This window comes from Arvicanthis niloticus, chromosome 18 (assembly GCF_011762505.2).
Source record: "Arvicanthis niloticus isolate mArvNil1 chromosome 18, mArvNil1.pat.X, whole genome shotgun sequence".
NCBI lineage: Eukaryota > Metazoa > Chordata > Mammalia > Rodentia > Muridae > Arvicanthis > Arvicanthis niloticus.
In genome coordinates this window covers 7,691,949-7,713,327 of record NC_047675.1, presented here as the reverse complement: position 1 = coordinate 7,713,327, position 21,379 = coordinate 7,691,949, and the positions used below count along the sequence as shown (strand labels likewise).

The following is a 21,379-nucleotide window of genomic DNA, read 5'->3' as shown; positions in this document are numbered from 1 at the left end:
CTGCCTCAGACCCCAGCCCAATCCAGGAAAAAAACAGCATGAGGCAAGCCGCCACAACTCCTGAGTATGCCAGTGCCCATGGATGCTCATCAAGCTTGCCTGTTTAGGAACAGATTTTAGGCTGCAGATCTGCCTGGCATAATACTCTGGCTCTGGGCCTACCCCATCACATTAGTCCCCAACACTGAGTCCCTAGGTCCCTAGTATTAGTTTAACAGGCGATCCTGCTGACCTGCCTTCAGCGACCCAGTAACTAACTGTTCACTTCAAGACCTGGCAGCCAGGTGTTCCATATGTGTGTGGTAAATAAAAGGACCCAGCTGCCACCACAGCGCCTGTCTCTCAATCTCTCTCTCTCTCTCTCTCTCTCTCTCTCTCTCTCTCTCTCTCTCTCTCTCTCTCTCTCTCTCTCTCTCTCTCTCTCTCTCTCTGGATCAAGGCTACTTACCACAAAGCTACATCAGCCCCCTATAGACACAGCCTTCTGGTTGTCCTTCATAAAATCAAGCTCTACTACTGCTGAGACACTGGACTTACACACCAGCTTATCTACTGGCATCAGGCCAACCTACCAGAGGACTCCAGTGGCAAACAGACCCATGGATCACAACAACTGTCCTTCCCAGAACCTCCAGATAAGCTGGCTGGTGGTGAGCTTTCCCAGATAGTCTTCAAAGACTAGAATAATTTTCTTCTTCAAGAACAGAGAGTAAGGTCATGCCAGAAGAATCAAGAATAATCCATGAAATACAACCCAACCAAAGAAACAAAGGAAAGCACCACTTACTGGCTGAGTAAATGCAGTGTCCTAAACTGCCTGAAATTCAAATTAAATGCTTTAAGAAAACTCAAGAAGCTTAAAAAAAAATAGAAATAATTTTAAAACACAGTACAATAAATAACCAAAATAAGAAAGAAATATAAGAAATGAAAGTTGGGTTTTTTTTGATAAAACAAATTCTACAGCCAAAAAATACAATGAATAAAAACTTTAATGTATAAGAACAGAAATAATCGAAAGAATCCATGAAATTACACAAGAGAAAAAAGAAAGAAAAATCTGGAAGAAAGCTTGCCAAATTTACGACAACTTAAAAAAAATGCAGGTTACAGGAGCTCAAGTAGAAAGACAAGTAAGTACTAAGTTTATTTAAAGAACTAACAAATGAGATGGCTTAGCAGTTGAGAGTTCTTGCTATTCTTCCAGAGAACCAAACTTTGGATCCTGTCCCCAAGTTCAGTGGCTCACAACTGAAGTTGTGTTCCCTAGAGTTCCAAGTTCCCCTGGTACTCGAGTTCCTTGGGACCTAACACTCTCTTCTAGCCTCCAAAGGCTCCCTATACATGTGCGCATACACTAACAACCCTTCCCCCCCACACACACACATAAAGAAATCATTCACATTAAAAGCATATCAATTTATAATTTTTAATATATAAGAACAAAAATCCTTTCCAAATCTGAGGAAAGACAAAAATCCAGGATGAAGATGGCCACATATCCCTAAGCAGATTCAATCCCAACGGTGACAGCAGCACTTTGCTGGGATGGGCTTTTCAGTGACACAGCTGCTTTTGAGCTGCAACCCCAAAATTCACTGATCACTAGGCTAGACTTTGATGGAAATGTTTATTCAGTGATCTTCAGTGCTCTACTGTCCTGGCTAGTTTTATGTCAACTTGACACACGCTAGAGTCATCAGGGAGCAGGGAGCCTCAACCAAGAAAATGCCTCCATAAGGTCAGGCTATAGGCAAGCCCGTGTGGGAATTTTCCTAAACTAGTGACTGATCCAGAAGGTCCAGCCCATTGTGGCTGGTGCTGTGCCTGGTCTAGGGGTCCTGGGTTCTACAATTAAGCCACGAGTGAGCCATGGGGAGCAAGTGAGTAAGAGCACTCCTCCGAGGCTTCTGCACTACCCCTGCCTCCAGGTTCCAGCCTTGCTTGAGTTCCTCCCTCACTGCTTTTAAAGATGAGCTGTTGCATGTGACAGCAAGCAAACTAACACTCCCCATCACAGCACTAGGAACACTAACTAAAACACCTACCTAGTATAAATGGGTATTTGTTTCTCTTGTTTTCTCCAATAAAACATAACGAACGACTCTAAATAAAAAGGCATACATTCATTGGCATCAAAACAAACATGAGGCAGTAAGTAAAAGTATGTAATCAAAGACAAGCTGTCATTAGTTTACAATAAGTAGCTATTACCACCATAAAGTTTTTTATATAAAACTTGTGTTAATCACAAAGCTCTATGCAAAAGACAAAGATTAAGCTTTGGGAAATACATGGGAAAGTTACCTAAGCACAAAATAAGAGAAGAAAGTACAAAGAGCCTAATGTGATCAGAAGGCAATGAAACTATGGCAGCTGTAAATCCCAGCCTATTGATCATCACTGGGACTACAGAGGACTAAACCCTTCAATCAGATACTGAGTGGCTGCTGCACAGTCAGGGCTCAACTGAGTACATGCTGCCTACAAGGCGCTGACCTCATATTTCAGAACATACAGATTCAAGAGTGAAGGGACAGAAAAGACATCCCATGACAATAGACACAGAGAAAAATGTTCCTCATTTTAAAGGAGTAAAGCAATACAGATAAATGCATTTGTAAACCTCGTCAAATAATATACTTAAAATTTGCATAAAATTATGTTTCCTTTAAAATTAATATTAAGTATGCTTACTAATAATATATCATGCTCACATAATTTAGAAATAAAGAGGTTATAGAAAACAGTGGAATCTACCTCAAGCTAGAAGTATGTCCTTATCTCCTCCCTTGATAATTGACTCAGTGGGAGCAGGCCAAGGACCTGGCTAGGGGACTACCTTGAGGATTGAGTTCACCATTAGATAATGCAGTTTCCTCCCCTAGTGCAGCCCCTAGGAGTTGATGAGTTTTGTCTGTGTCTTCTTTTCATAGCTATGACCTTCTCTTCTGTCTTTCTTTCAGATCCTGGCTAGAGCCCCAGCATGCTCTCCCTGGTTCTGGGCTTATTTACTCTTTTACTACAGCTGCCCCTCTAGCATACAACTCTGCTGACCATGGCTGACCTATGTCAGCTTACCTCAAGCAGCATAGCCTCCCCTCTCTCCTCCATTCTTCTCCTCTGAGCAACTGTTAACTTTACAGCTTGCATGCCCTTGAATTTTTCTCCCAAACTATAAATAAATTGTCCATGAGTTTCCATGAGTCCATTCCCTTTTTTTTTTTTCCATTAATGAGACTAAGAACCCCAAAAGGAGACCCTGATTTCCCAATTATTATATGAGGGCACCAGTAGGATTTGCCAAGATTTCTGGTAACAATTGTTTCCTGCCTTTTAATTCTTTAATCAGCAGTGAAAATAAACATGTTCCTACATCCTAGATGGTATCAGGAACCTGTAACTTATTTTGATGAATTAAAAAATAAACCTAATAAAGCAAATATAGTAAAACATTAAAGCATTCCAACGGTGAGGGGATTACTGTACAATTCTTTTAGCCTTTCCTATAACTGAAAATTCTATAATAAAACATTAGGAAAAAAGATGGCAGTTTAAAAATATAAATATTATATGCATAGTTTTTGATATAATTTTCTTGTTTTATGACTATCATTTATAGAACGAGTTAAAGAAACACACATTTAAAAAAAATAAAAAACATACCCGGATTTCTTGAAGGTTGTGAAAATTATTTCCTACTCTGACTGAGATTTTGCTTGGAGTGTAGCTTTCATCAGATTTGTAGTCTGCATAAATACACAATGTCTTCACTGTTGTTTTCCTTCTAAAGACAATAAAATAAAGGCATGTGCTTTATCATACATATCACAGATTTATTGCCAAAGAGTCTTCTCTTCTGATGTTAAAAATGACAAGCCAAAGCCAGGCAGTGGTGGCACACGCCCTTAATCCCAGCGCTGGGAGGCAGAGGCAGGCGGATTTCTGAGTTCGAGCCCAGCCTGGTCTACAGAGTGAGTTCCAGGACAGCCTGGGCTATACAGAGAAACCCTGTCTCGAAAAACATATACACATACATACATACACATACACATACACATACACACACACACACACACACACACACACACACACATCACAAGACAAGTATTTCAATCAATAATTTCCTTTTATTTTATTTTAACTTGCAGGCTAAAACATGGAAAATACATAAGTACAAATATAGTATTTTACACAAACATACCTCACTGTCAAGAACTAAATATATGCGAAGAAGCATTTCAGTCAAATTAGGTACTCAACATTAATAATGTCCATCCTTTTTATTTAGACATTAGACAAGGAAAGTGTTCTAACATGCTTGAATTTCTTTACTAATTAATTACTTAATTCCTTATATTAATACTTTAAAAAACCCTAAGTGAGAAAATGAACTCAATAAATAAACTTAAAAATAAAAAGCATACCCTGCCACTTAATGTACAAAATAAAATTCTATTCCATTTTAAAAATATACATACCTACCCCTTGGAAATAAGAAAAAAATGCATTATAGAAAATCACCTTGGGGAATGGAAAAGAAAGAAAAACATGAGAAAATATCCTATCCTAAAAACCAAAAGAAGAGATTTAAACATAGAGATATTTGTTTACCATCATACTAGAAAATATCAGAATGACTGGCAGTACCCAAATTTCATTAGAAAAAGAGTGCTGAATCAGTAAATAAATTCATGGCTCACTGATTCAATTTCTAAGTGAAATGAACGTCCATTGCTTTCTGATCATGTTAGCTTTGTGTGTTTAACTTGGGTACTGATAAAGGTCAGAAAGCTAAAGAGGGGCTACTGAGATATAGAAGCAGGGGAATGAATGCCTTAGGTGAGGGGTGTGGACGTTTGTAGAAAGACTCCCATAAGCACATGTATTTGAATGCTTAGGCATCAGGAAGTGGCAGTACTTAAGATGGATTAGGAAACCCAGCCTTGTTGGAGGAAGTTTGTCACTGGGAATAGGCTTAGAGGTTTTAAAAGCCCAAGTCAGGCCCAATGTCTCTCTCTTCCTGCTGCCTGCAGACCCAGATGCAGAACTGTCAGCCTGTATGCTATAATGCTTCCCACTCATATGACCTTAATTTTCTTCTTTATAAGTTCTGTATTTTCTGAATAATTTTTTCAAGATAAAAAAGTTGGTCATTGGCCATCAGGGAAGAAAAATAGGCAATTTTTTAAACTGACCCTCCAAAAACATTTAGAAGTTTACTAAAAAGGTCTTTACAAGTTAAGTGTAAACTGGTACTGCTTAGTAACAATGAGTTCCTTGAACAAAAGCAGCCTGTGTCAAAGGCCAGCCTATAAAATACTGGTCTGTAGCTCTTCTCTGGGAAATCAAACTTATATACCTAAACTATTCATCAGAAAAAAGGGCAAAGGTAAAGATTTCTATTTCAAAAAATACACAAGACCCAGGAAGTGCTGACAGGACAGATACCTTCATGATGTTTCCAAAAAGCCAAGAGCCAGAGCTACCAAACTGACATCTCAGCAAGAACACGTCAGGGGAAGCAAAGGATGCAGGGACACTTTACGGCTACTAAAGGCCATCTTGATAAGCCCTAAGCAGGAAGTAAAGGTCTCCCTATGATAGATAGATCAGAGACTACAGAAATTAAAAAGAAAAAAACAAGATGTAAAAGATAAATCTTTTTACAGAACAATATGGCTTCCAAAATTATGAAATTCAGGGTAACTTCAATACCAGGGTGAGTTTAGAAAGGGAAAGAATGGTAAAAACCAATGAAAATAAAAACCACAGCAATACACAGCAAGAGAATACTTTGTGTCTGACCCAGAACTAATGTTTCATATATATATATATTCTCTCTTGGTTCGATCACCAGCTCACTACTTTCTGACTAAAGAAGTAACACTAGGGTAAATGAGCTAAGTAGAGAAGTTCGAAAGTGTCCTAATTGAGAATAGAAAATCATGTCACTTATCAAGTGACTGCACATGGGAAGATGAAATGTACAGACTGAGTCAAAGTGGAAGATGCTGGAATTCCTCAAAGCTTCACTCTGTTCATGGTCACTACACTGAATGCCTACTCATGCAAGGCACCTTGCAAAGTTCCCATGTGCTTGCCTACCGTCCTTCAGTTAACTGTCCATGGCTTTTAGGAGCCATTCACTACAGTTTACAGTGGTGTACATAGTTGCACTTGTTGATATTTGCACTGAACCACAGTTCTTTTCTGGAGGCTTATGCATCAGAAATGATGGATATAATTTATGCCATATACATATGTATACTAGGTTTGTAGAAGAAATTGCTACGGCACCAAAAGTTTCAAACTGCTGCTGTATGAGGTACAGTGAAATCTTTTTAAAACAACTAAAGTTTGACTCATACTAATTCAAAAAGTACTAATACTGCATTAAAATCATGTTGCTTCTCAAATAATGCACATGGGAAGATAAAATATATGACTGAGTCATCGTGGAAGATGCTGGGATTCCTCAAGACACATTGTAATTATAGGCACTGCGCTGAGTGAACACCTACTATATGCCAAGCGCCTTGTTAAGCTCCTAGGAAACACAGCTAGAAGGGAAAGGGAGAAATGTTTCCCTGATTCTGACTGACATTCTTGACTTCCCTCAGTCCTCCTATTAAACATACTTTCTCCTAACAGTTTCAGGCAGGAAGCTAGCATTGCCTTTGTTCCTTCATGCCACACATGTAATAAAACCAAGCATATCTGGTTTAGCTACAAATGTAAGTCTTAAATTCTAGGGTTTGCTATTACCATATACCCTTAACTGAAGATTGAATGCAGCTAGTGTACTTCTCATTAGCGTCTCAGTTCTAACAAGTGATAATTTGTCCTGTACTTGCTGACTCCTGAATAATTCCTCATCTAGTTAAGAATCTTTGGCATGCCAGGCAGTGGTAGCTTCCCAGCACTTGGGAAGCAGGGGCAGGTGAATTCAAGGTCAGCCTGGTCTACAGAGTGAGTTCCAAGACAGCAAGGGCTACATAGAGAAACTGTGTCTTGAAAAACCAAAAAACCTATGACCTTACAATGGAAGATGTCTGCAACAGGTATTCATAGCTACCTACTCCAATTGCCTTTATTCTTTTTCCCTTCTTTCTTCAAAATATCCAACTAAAAGAGGCATGCTACCTCAAAAGTAGTTATAACTAAATTGTAGCCTGTAAACGTCTTATCTTGCATTATAATGCAGCAGTATTTCAAGGGAAGATATGTCCCTTTTATCTTCCTTCCTGGAATTCAGAGGTACTGGAATTCTTGGAACTCCAGTAGGGGGCATGAGTTCACCTTAAAATTAAAACCTAAGAGAAAAGAAGGAAAGAGTGAAAGACATCACGACCAGCCTCAGGGCATCTTACCACAGCACTCTGTAGCTTTCTCTTGCAAGGGAAACAGAAGCAATAAATGTCCGCCTCATTGAAAACACTGTTCAAGACTCTATACTAGAACTAGTTCACACATATTATGTCCACTACACAGATGGGAAAACTTGCGCTGAGAACAAGCTAACCAAGAAGTTCATACTTACAAATCTATGAGATAGTCAAAAATTAATCTAAGTCTATAATTACACTATATTAATGTAAATAACTCCTAACGTACAATACTTAAAACACAAAATAACTGCAAGATTCTGTTTACTTTCCCTCTTAACATGCTATATAACAATACTAAATAGCATATGGCTCACACACTTGTCTAAAACAAAAGCAAATAATTTATAAATATATATATATATATATATATATATATATATATATATATATATATATATATGTATATTGTTCCTACAATAGTAAAAATGTGGTTTTGGGTTTGTTTCTAATCATTAATTAGATGCTAAAATAGACCTACTAAAAACAGGACAGATGAAAATTTAATATTAAATTTCAGCATACATAGTATTAAAAGACAAAAAAAAAAAGAGTCTAGGATATCTGCTGGCTACAGAAAAGCTGCAAGACTTGCCTTCTTACCACAAACTCTAGAATACAAGAAAACACAGAACTACTTCTGCAGGCTTGAGAACCACGGGACTACAGGTCCAGAGCAAAAGAAGCAACAAGGAGAATCCTCAAGTGGGCAGGCACCCTGTGGTCATCTCCGAACTGAAATGGAAGTAAGACGCCAACAAAGTCTGACAGCCTCGACACACAGCAGAAAGAGTAATAGTGGGGCAGCAGTGAACAGGCAGGGACGAGGCACAAGTCTGTATCACAGGTAGAGACTAACCGCTGGGAGAGCACTGACGAGAACAGCAAGCCAAAGGTCGCAGAGGGCTGGGCAGGAGTGGAATTGCACTGCTAAACAGGACTAATGAGTTATAGCTTGCAAGTACAAGCAAATGTGTATGCGCCATCTACTTTTTAAATAAAGTTTTACTTAAAGAAATATTCATTTACATGTTTTCTATGATTGCTTTTACAGTAAAACAAAAAACCCCTGAATATCTGCAACAGAGTATATAAAGAACTTTTATAAATCTACAACAGAAACAACTTTAAAATGGGCAAAGGATTTAAGCAGCAGTTCTTCAAAGAGGACAAATGTCATGTAAGTACACGAATCACTAGGTGTTATGGTTTGAATGTCAAATGATGCTCACAGGCTCCTGTGCTTGAACACTTGGTTCCCAGCTAGAGGCACTGTTTTAGGGATCAGGAAGGTTTAGTACGTAGGGCCTGGGTGAAAAGGACGTGTCACTGAGGTAGATCTTTAAAGGATAACCTAGCCTATCTTTCTAATATGTAAAGATGTAAAGAGCTGCTGCACACACACATGCACACGAGCGCACACACACATGCACAAACACAAGCTCCTGCTGCTTCTTCCACCACACCTTCCTTGTCATGACAGCCTATAGCCTCTGAAATTGAACCATAGTAACCCTTCCTCCTTAAGTAGCATCTGTCGGCCATTTTACCTGAGAGAAGTAACAAATCTACCTGGGAAACAAGAATAAAATCTATTGCGTTATCACTTCACACAAATTAATTTGGTCATTACTTCAAAACAAAACAAAAAAAAAAACCCCACAGATTCTGATGTTATGTGGGGAGGAGATGAGGTTTATATGCACCATCCATGGGAAGGTAAAAGAGGGTATTTCTATGTAAAACAGTATGGACATACCTTAAAATATTAAACAGAACTACCATTTGATTCTAATAATGAGAAAAATGATAGAACCTCTATCTTAGAAGGGGATTCTGTAGATTACCAAAAAAGGTATATATCTAAAATTCTATTAAAACTATTCAAGAAGTGAAGTATATACTATTTCATGATTGTTTTTAGTATACAGTATAAAGTGTAATTTATAAAACAAATGCTAGTATTGAACAATTAAATTTGGATTCACAATATTGAATTTTTAAGGTATCATACTTGTATTACTAGACCAGCAATTTGTCTCAGGTTTATAGGACAGAATGTCAAAAAGCACAGGCTCTGAAATCAGAATACTTATATTCAAACTGTAATTCTACAACTTATTTATTATGTGACCTGGACTCAATTATCTAGTCCTCTAATAAATGATAAAGGTTAAATGAAATATAAATGAGGTATCAGTTATTTTTCTCACTGTTGTGACACCTGACAAGAAGGCACGGTCCATCATGAAAGGGAATGATTGACATAGGAAGAGCTCATGGCTATGGCACCAGGAGTGTGAGGCTACTAGTTCACCTCTGTGTAGAACCAGAAGCAAAGAACAGGAAGTGCTGCCATTCCTTTGACTTTCTCCTCTTTTTCTTTTTCTCACTTTAGGTTCCTAGGCCATGAAATGATGCCAACAATATTCAGGGTGAATCTTGCCTCTTCAGGTAAGCATTTTTGGAAAGTCCTCACAGATGGACCCAGGAGTGTATCTTCTAAGGAAGTGTCATAGTTAGGGTTAACATTGCTGTGATGAAACCCCATAACAGAAGCCACTTGAAGAGGGAAGGGTTTAATTCTCTCACAATTCCATGTAACAGTTCATCATCAAAAGCAGTGATGGCAGGAACTCAAGCAGGGCAGGAACCTAGAGGCAGGAGCTGATACAGAAGTACAGAGGGGTGCTGCTTACATGTGGGTAGTCGTGGTTGGGAACATTGAGATTCCTCCAGAGGGAAGTTAGGCACCGATGCTGTGGCTCCATGGTTCCTCACAGCAGGGTCCCAATGACACAAGAAAGTCCATGGGTTTTTATAGGCTTTAATGTCATGGTGGATGTAGATAGATCTGGATGTCTCCCCCACCCCCAAAACCCAGGGCAGACCTCAGTTAAATAGGAAGGGAAAGAGGGGGGAGGGGCTGGGGAAGAATGCTTAATTGGTTCCAACCTCTAGCCTTCAGGTACCTCATTAGTATGTAAATCTCTCTAGGGCCAGAGACCTCTCTGTGGGAGGGGCTGTGGAGGGCTGAAGCTAAATGAAAAGAACCAGGGCCTGGGAGCAGAGCTGAACTCCTGCTGTCCAATAAGGGTCCAAGGTTCCAAGCTCCAAGCACCCAGCTGCTTCTCACAGCCCTCCGCCCCACACTTACAGGCTTGTTCCCCATAGCTCACTCAGCCTGCTTTCTTATAGAATCCAGGAGCACCAGCCCAGGGATGGCACCACTTACAATGGGCTGGGCCCTCCCCATCAATCACTAAGAAAATGTCCTACAGCCAGATCTTATGGAGGCATTTTCTCAATTAAGTTTCCCTCCTTTTAGATAACGCTAGCTAGTCACCACAGAAATTTTAAACCTAATCAAGATGATGATGGAGATGTTTTGGTGAAGAACACATAATCACCTCATGTAACATTCAACCTGTGTCCTGTTTATAGCCTACTGTACTTGCCCACATTTGTGGTGAGAAAGAAGACAGATACAAAAAATGAGAAGTCTGGATAGGAAAAGGAGTATGAGCCCAGTTAAAGCTGCAGACAGAAGTATATAGTTTGGCAGTTGTCTGAGTCACAGTTTTATTGCTGTGAAGTCACTATGACCAAGACAACACTTATAAACGAAGGCATTTAATTGCAGGCTTGATTATAGTTTCAGACAGTCCATAATCATCATGGCATCATGGAACTGAGAGCTTATACATTTTTATCTGCAGGCAGGCAAAGAGAGACTGGGTGTGGCATGCACTTTTGAAACCTCAAAGCATGACCCCACCCACTGAAACCTCTAGGGTATAGCTTGATGAGTGGGCTATGTATGAAGGTGTGAAGGACAAAGCCTAATTTGCAATGGAAAGCCAGTATATTAGAGAAATCAGAAACATAAATATCCACCCCACCACCACCACCCAAAAAGCATGGAGCTAGCCTAAAAGAGAAGTTTAAAGCTGGACCTCCCCAAGCCTAGGAAGCTCAGATGATGGACATCAAGACACAAAAACCAGGGTTAACCTGCTAAGTTTTGGTCTTGCTTTGGTCTGTTCTTTCCTTCCCATGCTTCTGTTTGTCTCTTTTGAATGGGAATGTTTACCTGTACCACTATATGCTGAAATTGTATGTATATTTTTTTTTTCTTTTTAAATCTTACAGGGGTTTGCAGTAAAGAGACTGCCTTAAGTCTCAGAAGAGATTCTGAACTTGGGATTTTAAAAGGTAGGATAACTGGAGGACTACTAAGAATTTTAAAGATGGACTGAATACATTGTGCATAATGAGATGGCTATGGGCCTAAGTCAAATGGAAAATGTCCCTTATAGGCTCATGTCCAGAACAAATGGAATTATTGAAAGGTGGGGCCAAGTTAGAGGAAGCCAGTCACTTAATATGTGAGTTGGAAGATAGATTAGCCTTGACACTTATAACTTGACCCCACTTCCTGCCCTGGTTCAGCTTCCTTATCTAATGAAATGTGAACCATCAGCCTCGATTTTCTACCATGATGCTGCCTACATTATAATGCACTATACCCTTAAGCTGTTTCTCATTAGAAATCTGGTGTCACTCATGAGGAATATTATCAGTAGTAAAGTAGTCCTGATTTTTTTTTTCTGAGACAGTTTCTATGTGTAGCCCTGGCTGTCTTAGAACTCACTCTGTAGACCAAGCTGGGCTCAAACTCACAGAAATCGGCCTGCCTCCGCCTCCCAAGTGCTGGGATTAAAGGTGTGTACCATCATGCCTGGCAGTAGCTAGTATATTAACCTTTTAAAAAGTTAACTGGTATCACTGGCAACTTAGAATGTTGGCGCATTGTGTCAGCAAACTGCTACCTTGCACTGCTTTTGGAGGATACAGTTGAACTGAGGGAACTAAACTCAGTCACTAATGTGTTGATATTTGGCTGTTTTGATACTGTAATGGCAGAACTACATAGCTGAAATGGAGACCAGAGGCACTACAAGACTTAAACATTTACTACCTACTCAAAAGAAGTTTGCTAGCCAGGCGGTGGTGGCGCATGCCTTTAATCCCAGCAATCCCAGCACTTAGGAGGCAGAGGCAGGTGGATTTCTGAGTTCGAGGCCAGCCTGGTCTACAGAGTGAGTTCCAGGACAGCCAGGGCTACACAGAGAAACCCTGTCTCAAAAAACCAAAAAAAAAAAAAAAAAAAAAAAAAAAGAAGTTTGCTGATATGTACCCGACAACAATAGAAGGAAGCACCTAAAAATCTAACATTTTAGAATGGTAGAGGATATAATGTAGAAAGATATCCAGGCTGACTAGTTTTCATATTGCCAATAAATCCAGAGCATTAGATAAACATACAGGAATTTTCCTATCTCAAAAATAGTAATCCTTTTAAAACTAAGTTTACAGATTCAATGTCAAGTTATTTTTTCAAAAGTTAAGTGCAAATATGAGAAGTACATAAATATCATACCTAAAAAACTTACAAACATCATATATTAAGGCATTATACCAGGTCATAAAATATATTTTTCTACTGTATCTCCTAAATTAAATCATATTATTTCAGAACTATCTACATAAAGTATCAGAAATGTAGAATGAGGACTAAGGAGGCTACTCAATGGATCAAATGTAGGTACCTGAGCTCAGACCCCTAGAGCACATGGAAAAAGAGAGATGCCGGTAACTCCAACTCTTCAGGACAAGGCAGGAGGAAGGGCACAGAAGGTGGACCCCTGAAGCTCAGTGGCCAGTCAGCTTAGCCAAAGTGATGACCTTCAGGTTCACTGAGAGACCCTGCCTCAAAAACATAAAGATGCAGACCAACTGGGAAAAGACATTGACCATCAACCTGGGCCTATATACGTGCATTCATGCATTAAATTGTGCGTAAGGGCACCACACACACACACACACACAGAGAGAGAGAGAGAGAGAGAGAGAGAGAGAGAGAGACAGAGACAGAGAGAGACAGAGAGAGAGAGACAGAGTCAGAGTCACATAAAGGGTAAGACAGAATATACTGAAGCTGACTGCAATCTGGATGGCTAAAAACAAAAAATCTCTAAGACCTAATAGAGTCTGAAAGCAATTAAGTATTTTCATTTTAATTTCCATATTTTCTGAACTTTTACGTAAATAATTTCCTTGTCCACTTGTAACCTACACTACATTTAAAAAGTAAAAACTGGATTACCTGAATTGGATGTTCACTAAATGGGGCTGAGAGCCATCAGATTGCCAGTAGGTTTCCAGATTGTCATCTCGTAACTGATCCACTCCAAACCCTAGAAACAGTGAAAATGGCAACAAAGTTCCATGAAAAAGTTAAATATTTAAAATGTAAAATTATCATACATATTTGTCTAGAAATTTTGATATAGAAGACAGAATATGAAATTTAACCAGAATTTTTCTATTCTTTTATCTAGATTTCAGCTCTAAAGATCTCCTAATGGGATGAGTTTGTTGTTTACTGATAGGCTGTTTATTTTAAAAGTGTGAGGCCCTGGGTTCAGTCCCCTTACACACACTAAAGTTTATACTATGACAAACGTTTTGGGTGGTTAGGTTTTAAAAAGCATCTTTGGGGATATATAAGGTCTCTATTTGCACAAGTCCAAGTTTTTATCCTTTTATAAATCCTTTTATAAAATTATCCTTTTATAAAATGACCCATCCTGTGATATTCTTTAAAACAGGTAGATACAAGCAAGCTCAGTATGTCATACTTGCTTTTTGCTACTTTAAAAAAAAAAAAAAGATTTATTTATTTATTTTATGTATGTTAGTACACTGTTGCTCTCTTCAGACACACCAGAAGAGGGCATTAGATCCCATTACAGACAGTTGTGAGCCACCAAGTGGTTGCTGGGAATTGAACTCAGGACCTCTGGAAGAGCAGTCAGTGTTCTTTACCACCTAGCCATCTCTCCAGCCCCTTTTTGCTACTTTTTAAGTTCCTTAATAAGGATAGTTAACTCTCATAATTCGTAAGAGAGACCTTAGTTAAATGTTCTATTGAATTAAAGGCTTTTTCTACTTATTTTACATTGGCTGGGTTTTTTCCCCGTTTTACAATTTATTTGTATCTTAGCTCAAAGAATTTCATAAAATGGTATTTAGTCTTAAGCAAAAAAAAAAATAGTAAGCAAAAATCTTTTAACCCAAGACTAATTTAAAATATGTTTCTAAGACATTACTTATGAAAGATTAATGTAAAAACTAAGCATAATCTTTTGGGAACTGATTACTCTGGATCTTTACCTCTAGGACACTAAGTAAACAGCCTTCATTTCCATATTTTTTCTCACAAGCAGGAGGTCTTATAAACATAAACTCACATGCCAAAGCCTAGGCACCACCTCTTTTCTAAGGCTCCCAACTTCATTACTGTATCTGAGACCTTAAACAATGGCAGATCTGTTTTAACAGCTTTGAGAGGAATTATGTACCCATGTATTATTCAGAGGAAAAAAAGTCTGTATGTCTTCAGTGGTTCTTTTTTTAAGGTTTTATTTTTTATGTATTTGTGTGCATGTGCATAAGTGTGCCTGCTGCAGAGAAGAGGGCACTGAATACCCTGGAGTGGGAGTTAGAGGCACTGTGAGCTGCACAATGGAGACGCTGAACTCAGAGCGTCTGAGAGCGGCAAGTACTCCACAGCTGAGCTCTCTCCAACTGCAGTGTTTCCTCAGTGTGGCCCTTACACCAGCAACACCATTCTAGAACTGCTACATCAGCAATTCTGAGAAGTCAGCCTCACTGAGAGTTTGTGTTTGATGGATCTTCGGGGTGATTCTGATGCATGCTAAGGTATTACAGCTACTTCTCGAAGATCACAACTCTTATTCTTGACACTATTCATCTTTTGGACTCTACAATGCTTTGTGGGGAGGTGACTGTCCTGACTTCTCCTTACTTGATTCTCCCCCCTTTCCACAGTCATGACAATTAAATATCTGCAGATTCTGCTAAAGGTTGGGTCGGGTACATGCAACAAAATCATCCAGAAGTAAAAACTATTGTCCCGAGGCAAAGAAAAACAATACTTCTTTTGGTTATTGTTATTGTTTAGCAAATATTTATTTTTCCCTTGGCCCTCCAGGAGTGGTATGTGCTCAGATTTGGGCTCAGTCCAGATTGAGTTGGATTTAACACAATGTAAGTGAATGTGACACAAGCTGCAGTTTTAATATGCTTACAAGGTCTGGTTAACATTCTAGATGTTTCCACTCCACTAAGAGACCATGTCTAGATCCATGGAGCAGATACCAATAACTGAGAGATACATTTAGTATCAAGCCATTTTCTTAAGTATCTCTAGCAACACACTTGCTTTCACACTGGATAGGAGGCTATTACAACTGAGCCATATGCCTTGACTTCAAAGACCTAACAAGTAATAGGTGGGGTCAGGTGTGGCGGCACACACCCTTAATTCCAGTGCTTGGGAGGCAAAGGCAGACAGACCTCTGTAAGTTTAAGGCCAGCCTGATCTACATAAAGAGTTCCAGGCCAGCCAGTGCTACATAAAAAGAGCCTGTCAGTGAAACACAGACAAGACACACACATACACACATACACACATACACACATACACACATACACACATAAACACACACACACACACACAAGGAATATGGACTTCATAAGAGTTCATCTATAATTATAGCCTACAACTATTTACATTTCAACTAGATAAAAACCAATGTGTTTTCTCCTTGTACTTAAAATCCAAATTCTCTGTATATGTGTGCATGCTTGTGGTATGTATTTGTGTGTGTACCTGCATACATGTGTGCATGTGGAAACCAGAAGTCAATATTGGGTATCTTCCTCTATCACTCTCCACTTATTTTGTGTGTATGTGTATTTGTGTTGAATGTATGAGTTCATACAGGCATGTGCATGTGGGTGTGGGGAGGTGCACAAAGTGTGTGGAAGCAAGAGGTCAGTGTCTTGTGTCTTCTTCAATCACTCTCTTCATTATTTTATTAAACAGTGTCTCTCACTGACCCTGGAGCTCATCAATTCAGCAAGGCAATCTGGCCAACAAATACCAGGTATCCTCTTATCTCTGCCTCCTAAACCCCTGGAATATAGGCATTCCTGCCATGCCAAGATTTTTACACAGCTGTTAAAAAAGTCCTCTGGCTAGAGAAGTGGATCAACAGTAAAGCTGCAACTGGGTGTGATGGCGCACGGCTTTAGTCCCTGCACTCGGGAGGCAGAGGCAGGCAGATCTCTGTGAGTTCAAGGCCAGCCTGGTCTACAAAGGAAGTTCCAGGGCTACAGAGAAATCTTGCCTCAAATAACACACTCTGCCCAAAAAAAGAAAGAAAAAAAATGGAATTCTTAAAAAACCTAAAGTCAAGGACAAAGCCATTCAAAACAGATGTGAATCTGTCATATGCTTAGAGCCAGCAGAATAAGTAGTCATACAAATGGCATGAGCCGTTTGGGGCATCATGAAAACGCTTCACTATAATGATGCTCACATGACTATAGTTAAAATTCATAAAAGGGTTCATGTAAAAGAGGTTCTATTGTATGGAAATTATACTCTAATAAAGTATCTGTTGAAAAAAAGACAATCTTGGGCTAGAGAGATGGCTCAAAAAGTTAAGAGCACCAACTGCTCTTTCAGAGGTTCTGAGTTCAATTCCTAGCAACCACATGGTAGCTCACAAGCACCTGTAACGGGTATCCGATGCTGTCTCTGGTGTGTCTGAAGACAGTGATAGTATAACCACATACAATAAATAAATAAATAAATAAATAAATAAACAAACCTGCCAGGCAGTGGTGGCACACACCTTTAATCACAGCACTTGGGAGGCAAAGGCAGGTGGATTTCTGAGTTCGAGGCCAGCCTGGTCTACAGAATGAGTTCCAGGACAGCCAGGGCTACACAGAGAAACCCTGTCTCGGAAAAAAAAAAAGAAAAGAAAAGAACAAAAGACAATCTTGAGGAGAAACAAAATAGACTTAGTTGGAAAATTAGCTATAAGAGTCAAACTATAGGTGTGGAGAGATGGCTCAGTGTGGTTAAGAGGACTAACTGTTCTTTCAGAGAACCAGGGTTCAAATCCCAGCACCCACAAGGCAGCTCACAGCTGTCTGTAACTGCAATATCTGACACTCTCACATAAACATACATGCAGGCAAAATACCAATACATATAAAATAATAACTTAGAATTCCTCATGATAAAGGAATTTCTCTCAACTTGAGTCTTCAGATTGAAAATGCCTAACAAGGTTGCTCTCTACAAACTGTCAGCAAGGCCCTACAACATCTATCCAACTCGCTGAAGATGGAGATTGTCAAGCCAGTGCCTACACAGAGGCTTCACTCCTACATTTCAGCATCTTTGGTTACAGGAAAGTATCCTGCAAAAGAGAAAAATAAATACCAAGCCAGACACAAACGCTTTATCTACAATGGTGCACTGCCTGCAAAACGTGCTAGGACTAGTAGTAACCAGCCAGTAATTGATTAGACTTAAGGCAGAACCCATATCTGACACTACTTGGATGGCCAAGAACCTGAGACTAGATAGCCTAGGGACTGAGGGTAAAACCAAATATACTGGTCTAAAAAAGACAAAGAAATTTAATGATAAAATGACTCTTAATGACATTCTTCTATATTCATAGATCAGTGCCTTGCTCAACTATCATCACAGAAGCTTCCTCCTGAAGCAGACAGAACAAATATAGAGACCCATAGCCAGATATTATGCAGAGAATGAGAGACCTTGGAACATTCAGCCCTAAATAGGATGCCTCTATATATAAATCCCTCCCCTCAGATCTCAAAGAACCCCACAGAAGAAGGGGTGGAGGGAGTATAAGAGTTGCCAGAGGAGATGGAAGACTCTAAAAACACAAAGTCCTTTAACTCCACATGAGCACAGTTCATATGAACTCACGGAGACTAAAGGGTCTGCATGGTCTGCATCAGGCCCTCTGTGTTTATACTATGGCTTCCAGTTTACTGTTTTTAAGGAACTCCTAAGTATGTGAACAAGTGGGTTTCTGATGCTTGTGCCATCTTATGGGCTCTTTTCCTTCTGTTGGTTTGTCTTGTCCAAATTCAATATAATAGTTTTTGTTTTATCTTAGTATATTTTGTTATAGATTTCCTAAAAAGAAAAATGAATAAGTGAATGAAAATAGCCACTAGGGTAAAGTTAACAACTGAACTGTCACTTATACTTGCTAGGAGAAATCAGTTTTCTCCAATAGAGTCACACTGGGTATATCAACCACTCAGGATAGGCCTCATGTTTATTTGGTTACAGTTTGCAAGAATATGTGCATGTGTGTGCTTGCATGCGTGCATGCTTGTGTGTGTATGGTTTTATTTTAGGGTTTTTTTTTTGGTTTTGAGGTTTTGTTATATAGTTTTTTTGCTTGTTTTGAGAAAGAAGTTAGATGGGTATGGGAAAGAGGACAGGTTAGGACTTGAGGGAGGGGAAGAATATGATCAAAATATATTTAAATTTAAAATTTTTTAAATAATAAAAAAATTTTTTAAAAAGAGTAACTGGGGCAGTGGAGGTACAGAGCAGCCTAGCCTTTGCTAAGGATGGTAGTGGCCAGAGGCTGCGCCACACCTGCCCCGGTTGCTGCTGTGACACTGTTGTTCCAAAGCAGACTCTACAACTGCAGCATTTCAGACTCGGAACTTTTATAGCTTTAAGTACATTTTGTTTTTCAGGTTCCACTACATTGTTCTCAAGTATTTCTCATGTTTGAAGTCTCAAAATTTGACATCTTAATACTTTAGTGGCTACTTTGAAAATAATTTTACACTAATCTTTTTAAAATTATTTAAAAATGCCTATCAAATTATAGGTTAGGTAAATGGGAAAAAGATACACATATAACATATAACACATGTTTTACCATGACACATCCTAGCAAAAGGCATGGACTCCAGGAATACAGAGAAAACTCTTAGGTGCTTCCAGGAAGGATGGCAAGCACAAAATGTGAATTAAACAATAACTCCATAATACCAGAGATGGGATAGAGTAAGGAGAGGATCTTATGAAAAAGTTGAAGTAATAAATAATAAAAATCATATTGATATTAGCAATGTAGCTGGATAAAAGTATACAATAAATGAAAACTCAGTTCATTAAAGCTGAAGTACCTACACAAAAGGAACATTAACGGTTCTCTAGTGCATAAGAAACCTGTAAGTAGGCCATCCTTTAATCCAAGCACTTGGGAGGCAGAGGTTCTAAATTTAAGGTCAACCTGGTAAGTTCCTGGATAACCAGGCTACACAGAGAAACCATGTCTCAAAAAAAAACAAACAAAACAAAACAAAAAAAAAAAAAAAAAAAAAAAAAAAAAAAAAACAAAGAAAAGAAAATCGATTGTAAGTAATGATTACCATAGCCTGGGATTTTGTTCTGCCTACCTGGTTTGCACGAAGAGAGTGACCAAACAGCCTGAGACCCAATTTCCCTGACTGTTGCTGTCCTCTCCAACTGCTTAGGATCAGCACCAGGAGGTGTCTTGTTCGGTGTTGTCATTTTTAAATTATTCTATGGAGAAACAAGCAATATACATTCTACCATGTCATGACAGTATTTCTGCAAAAAAAAAAAAAAAAAAAAAAAGTAGAAACAAAATTTCAGCTTTGTGGCACATATCTTTAATCCTAGTACACGAAGAGACAAAGGCAGCAGCAGAAGCACGAGGATGAGTTCGAGGTCAATCTGGCCTACACAGCTCCAAGACTACAGGACTACATAGAGATACTTGTTTAGTTTTGGATCTGGGACAAGAGATTGGGATGTATATTTTACATACCAAAGCAGACCTGACTTCTAGGTTCTCCTTGCATCCCTCAGTCCCTACCTGGAATATCCTGCCCAGAACCTTGAACTTTCAGCCCAGGGGCTGGCTGGGCAGTGCTTTCCCTAGAGGCTCCTCCCTATATAATCCAGATGTTTTGGTCTCTCTCCCTCTTCTCCACTTCTCGGCGTGTGCTCACTTCCTTCTCTCTTTTACTCTTCCCTAACCAACCTTCCCCCCTTTCCCCATGGAGACGTCCCTGGCCTTGGTACTTGGGGCCAGTGAACTCACCCAACTAAGAGCGGCTTCCCAATAAACCTGTGTTTGATATAATCTAATCTGGCTTAAATTGGCTCATTTCACTGACGGCAGAGAAATAATCTATCAATACCCTGTCTCAAAAAAAAAAAATCAAAAGATAAAGTAAAATTTCAATGGCAAAATAATCACTCATATTCCTTTCATCCTTCTTACCTTTTGTTAATCCTAGTAAATCTATGAAAAAAAACTTCTTGGAGAGTCAAGAACATGTTAAAGAACATGTTAAATTGCTTCGGTGATTTTACGGATACTGTGCATCATTGTAAATTCTACTTACAATAAATTCTATAAAGTTTTGTTGCAAGACCAATATATAGACCATCGCCTTGACACGTCCCTTTGGATTCCAAGCTATCCCTATAGCCGCTGCACAAACAATAATAATTTATAATTTACGTAATCACAGAGACATGATAAGTTCCGTTAGAGCCTTGAATGCCCTGCCATTGGGGATGCGGGTTGGGGACCCATCTCGACACTGGAAGAGACTTCAAAGAACAGCCAAGTGAATGAAACAAAACGGTAGGGGAGAAATGGGTTCCCGGCCTTAGAGAATAATACTGAATGAAGGAGCTGAGAACTAGACTTGGGTTCCTGATCCGCCCGTCTTACCAGATTAGCAAGGCCCACAAAGCTTGAGGAGAGAGCAAGCCTAACGCCCCCGAGACTAGGGAGGAGAACTCATCTGCGCCCGCAAACACACAGTTCTCTAAATCGAGGAAGAGCCGCGGTCTTACAAACCTGGCTCGCCACAATTCCGGTGCTCAGGGACCCCGCCACTCCCACGGCGGCTCAGTGGTTCTAGGTTCCCTCAGTTAATCGGTGTCGCAGCACGATGACGTCACAGCGTCAGCACTCCCTCCGGGGCGCCGACTCCGC

General features: G+C 39.4%; 1 protein-coding gene and 1 long non-coding RNA gene across 3 annotated transcripts in view; one reads left to right on the top strand and one right to left on the bottom strand.

The window, feature by feature from the left end:
* Window positions 1–21,363, bottom strand: part of Anapc10 (anaphase promoting complex subunit 10) — a 45,707-nt gene extending 24,344 nt beyond the window's left edge. The window contains exons 1-4 of one of the 2 annotated variants that reach the window (XM_034523161.2): window positions 21,242–21,363; window positions 19,800–19,974; window positions 13,558–13,648; window positions 3,667–3,787 (exon numbers count right to left, since the gene is read on the bottom strand). In XM_034523161.2, coding sequence (XP_034379052.1) covers window positions 3,667–3,787; window positions 13,558–13,648; window positions 19,800–19,914 — 327 coding nt within the window. In that variant the 5' untranslated portion in view covers window positions 19,915–19,974; window positions 21,242–21,363. The remainder of the gene's footprint in view (window positions 1–3,666; window positions 3,788–13,557; window positions 13,649–19,799; window positions 19,975–21,241) is intronic. The other variant, XM_034523162.2, reaches the window with a different exon arrangement.
* Window positions 8,444–11,599, top strand: LOC143435033 (uncharacterized). The gene is made up of 3 exons (XR_013105005.1): window positions 8,444–8,568; window positions 9,787–9,842; window positions 11,541–11,599. It is a non-coding gene; the product is annotated as an uncharacterized LOC143435033 (long non-coding RNA).
* Window positions 21,364–21,379: the final 16 nt, after the last annotated feature.